Source organism: Myotis brandtii, unplaced genomic scaffold, assembly GCF_000412655.1.
Source record: "Myotis brandtii unplaced genomic scaffold, ASM41265v1 scaffold431, whole genome shotgun sequence".
Taxonomy (NCBI): Eukaryota; Metazoa; Chordata; class Mammalia; order Chiroptera; family Vespertilionidae; genus Myotis; species Myotis brandtii.
Window position 1 is genome coordinate 1,143,586 of NW_005366486.1, and position 592 is coordinate 1,144,177.

The 592-nt window shown below is 68.1% G+C and overlaps 1 protein-coding gene across 1 annotated transcript in view; it reads left to right on the forward strand.

Moving 5' to 3' along the window:
- The window catches only part of LYPD1 (LY6/PLAUR domain containing 1), a 37,982-nt gene that overhangs the window by 1,426 nt on the left and 35,964 nt on the right, over positions 1–592 (forward strand). Inside the window, exon 2 of the mRNA XM_014546144.1 lies at positions 364–441. Coding sequence (XP_014401630.1) covers positions 364–441 — 78 coding nt within the window. The remainder of the gene's footprint in view (positions 1–363; positions 442–592) is intronic.

Sequence of the window (592 nt, forward strand, 5' to 3'; positions counted from 1 at the left end):
AGAGGCTGCCCCGCTGGAGTTCGGCGGCGGCTGTAGCCCAGAGGCACCGGGAGGGAAAGTCTCCGGGTCCTGCGCCGCTGGAGGAGAGAGGAGGCGGATTTGCAGGACTCGAGCTGCAGACGCTCGGTGCTCGGTCTGCACTGTCTGAAGAAGCAGCGGGTAGCCCGGAGGGTCCGAGCTGTGCTGGGGCCTCCGCGCCGGAGAGACACGGATGGCCCCGGCCTCGCCAAGTTGTCAGGCGTCTCTAGTAGCCCGTGGGAGTGGCGCCGCCGACAGGTGAAGGGCGCGCGGGGCAGTCTGTGGCGGGGCGTGCCCGGGGGTGATGGTGTTGCTGCGACCCGGAGGGGCGAGCTTGGGAACCAGCGCAACTGCGCGGAAGCAGGGGAGTTAGGTCTAGAGACCGAAAGCTCCTAGTCCCAGCGGAGCAGCCAGGCTGGAGCGGTGAGAGATGCCAAAACGTCTCGCTCCTTCTTTCCAGTGCGCGACCGTCTTCCGATTGCGCTCTGCAGAGCTGGGACCCCGGCCGGGCACCCTAGCCCAGTGGGAGCCCTCGTAGCTGGGAAGAAAGGGCGTCGGATAGCGGCCAGGGGTG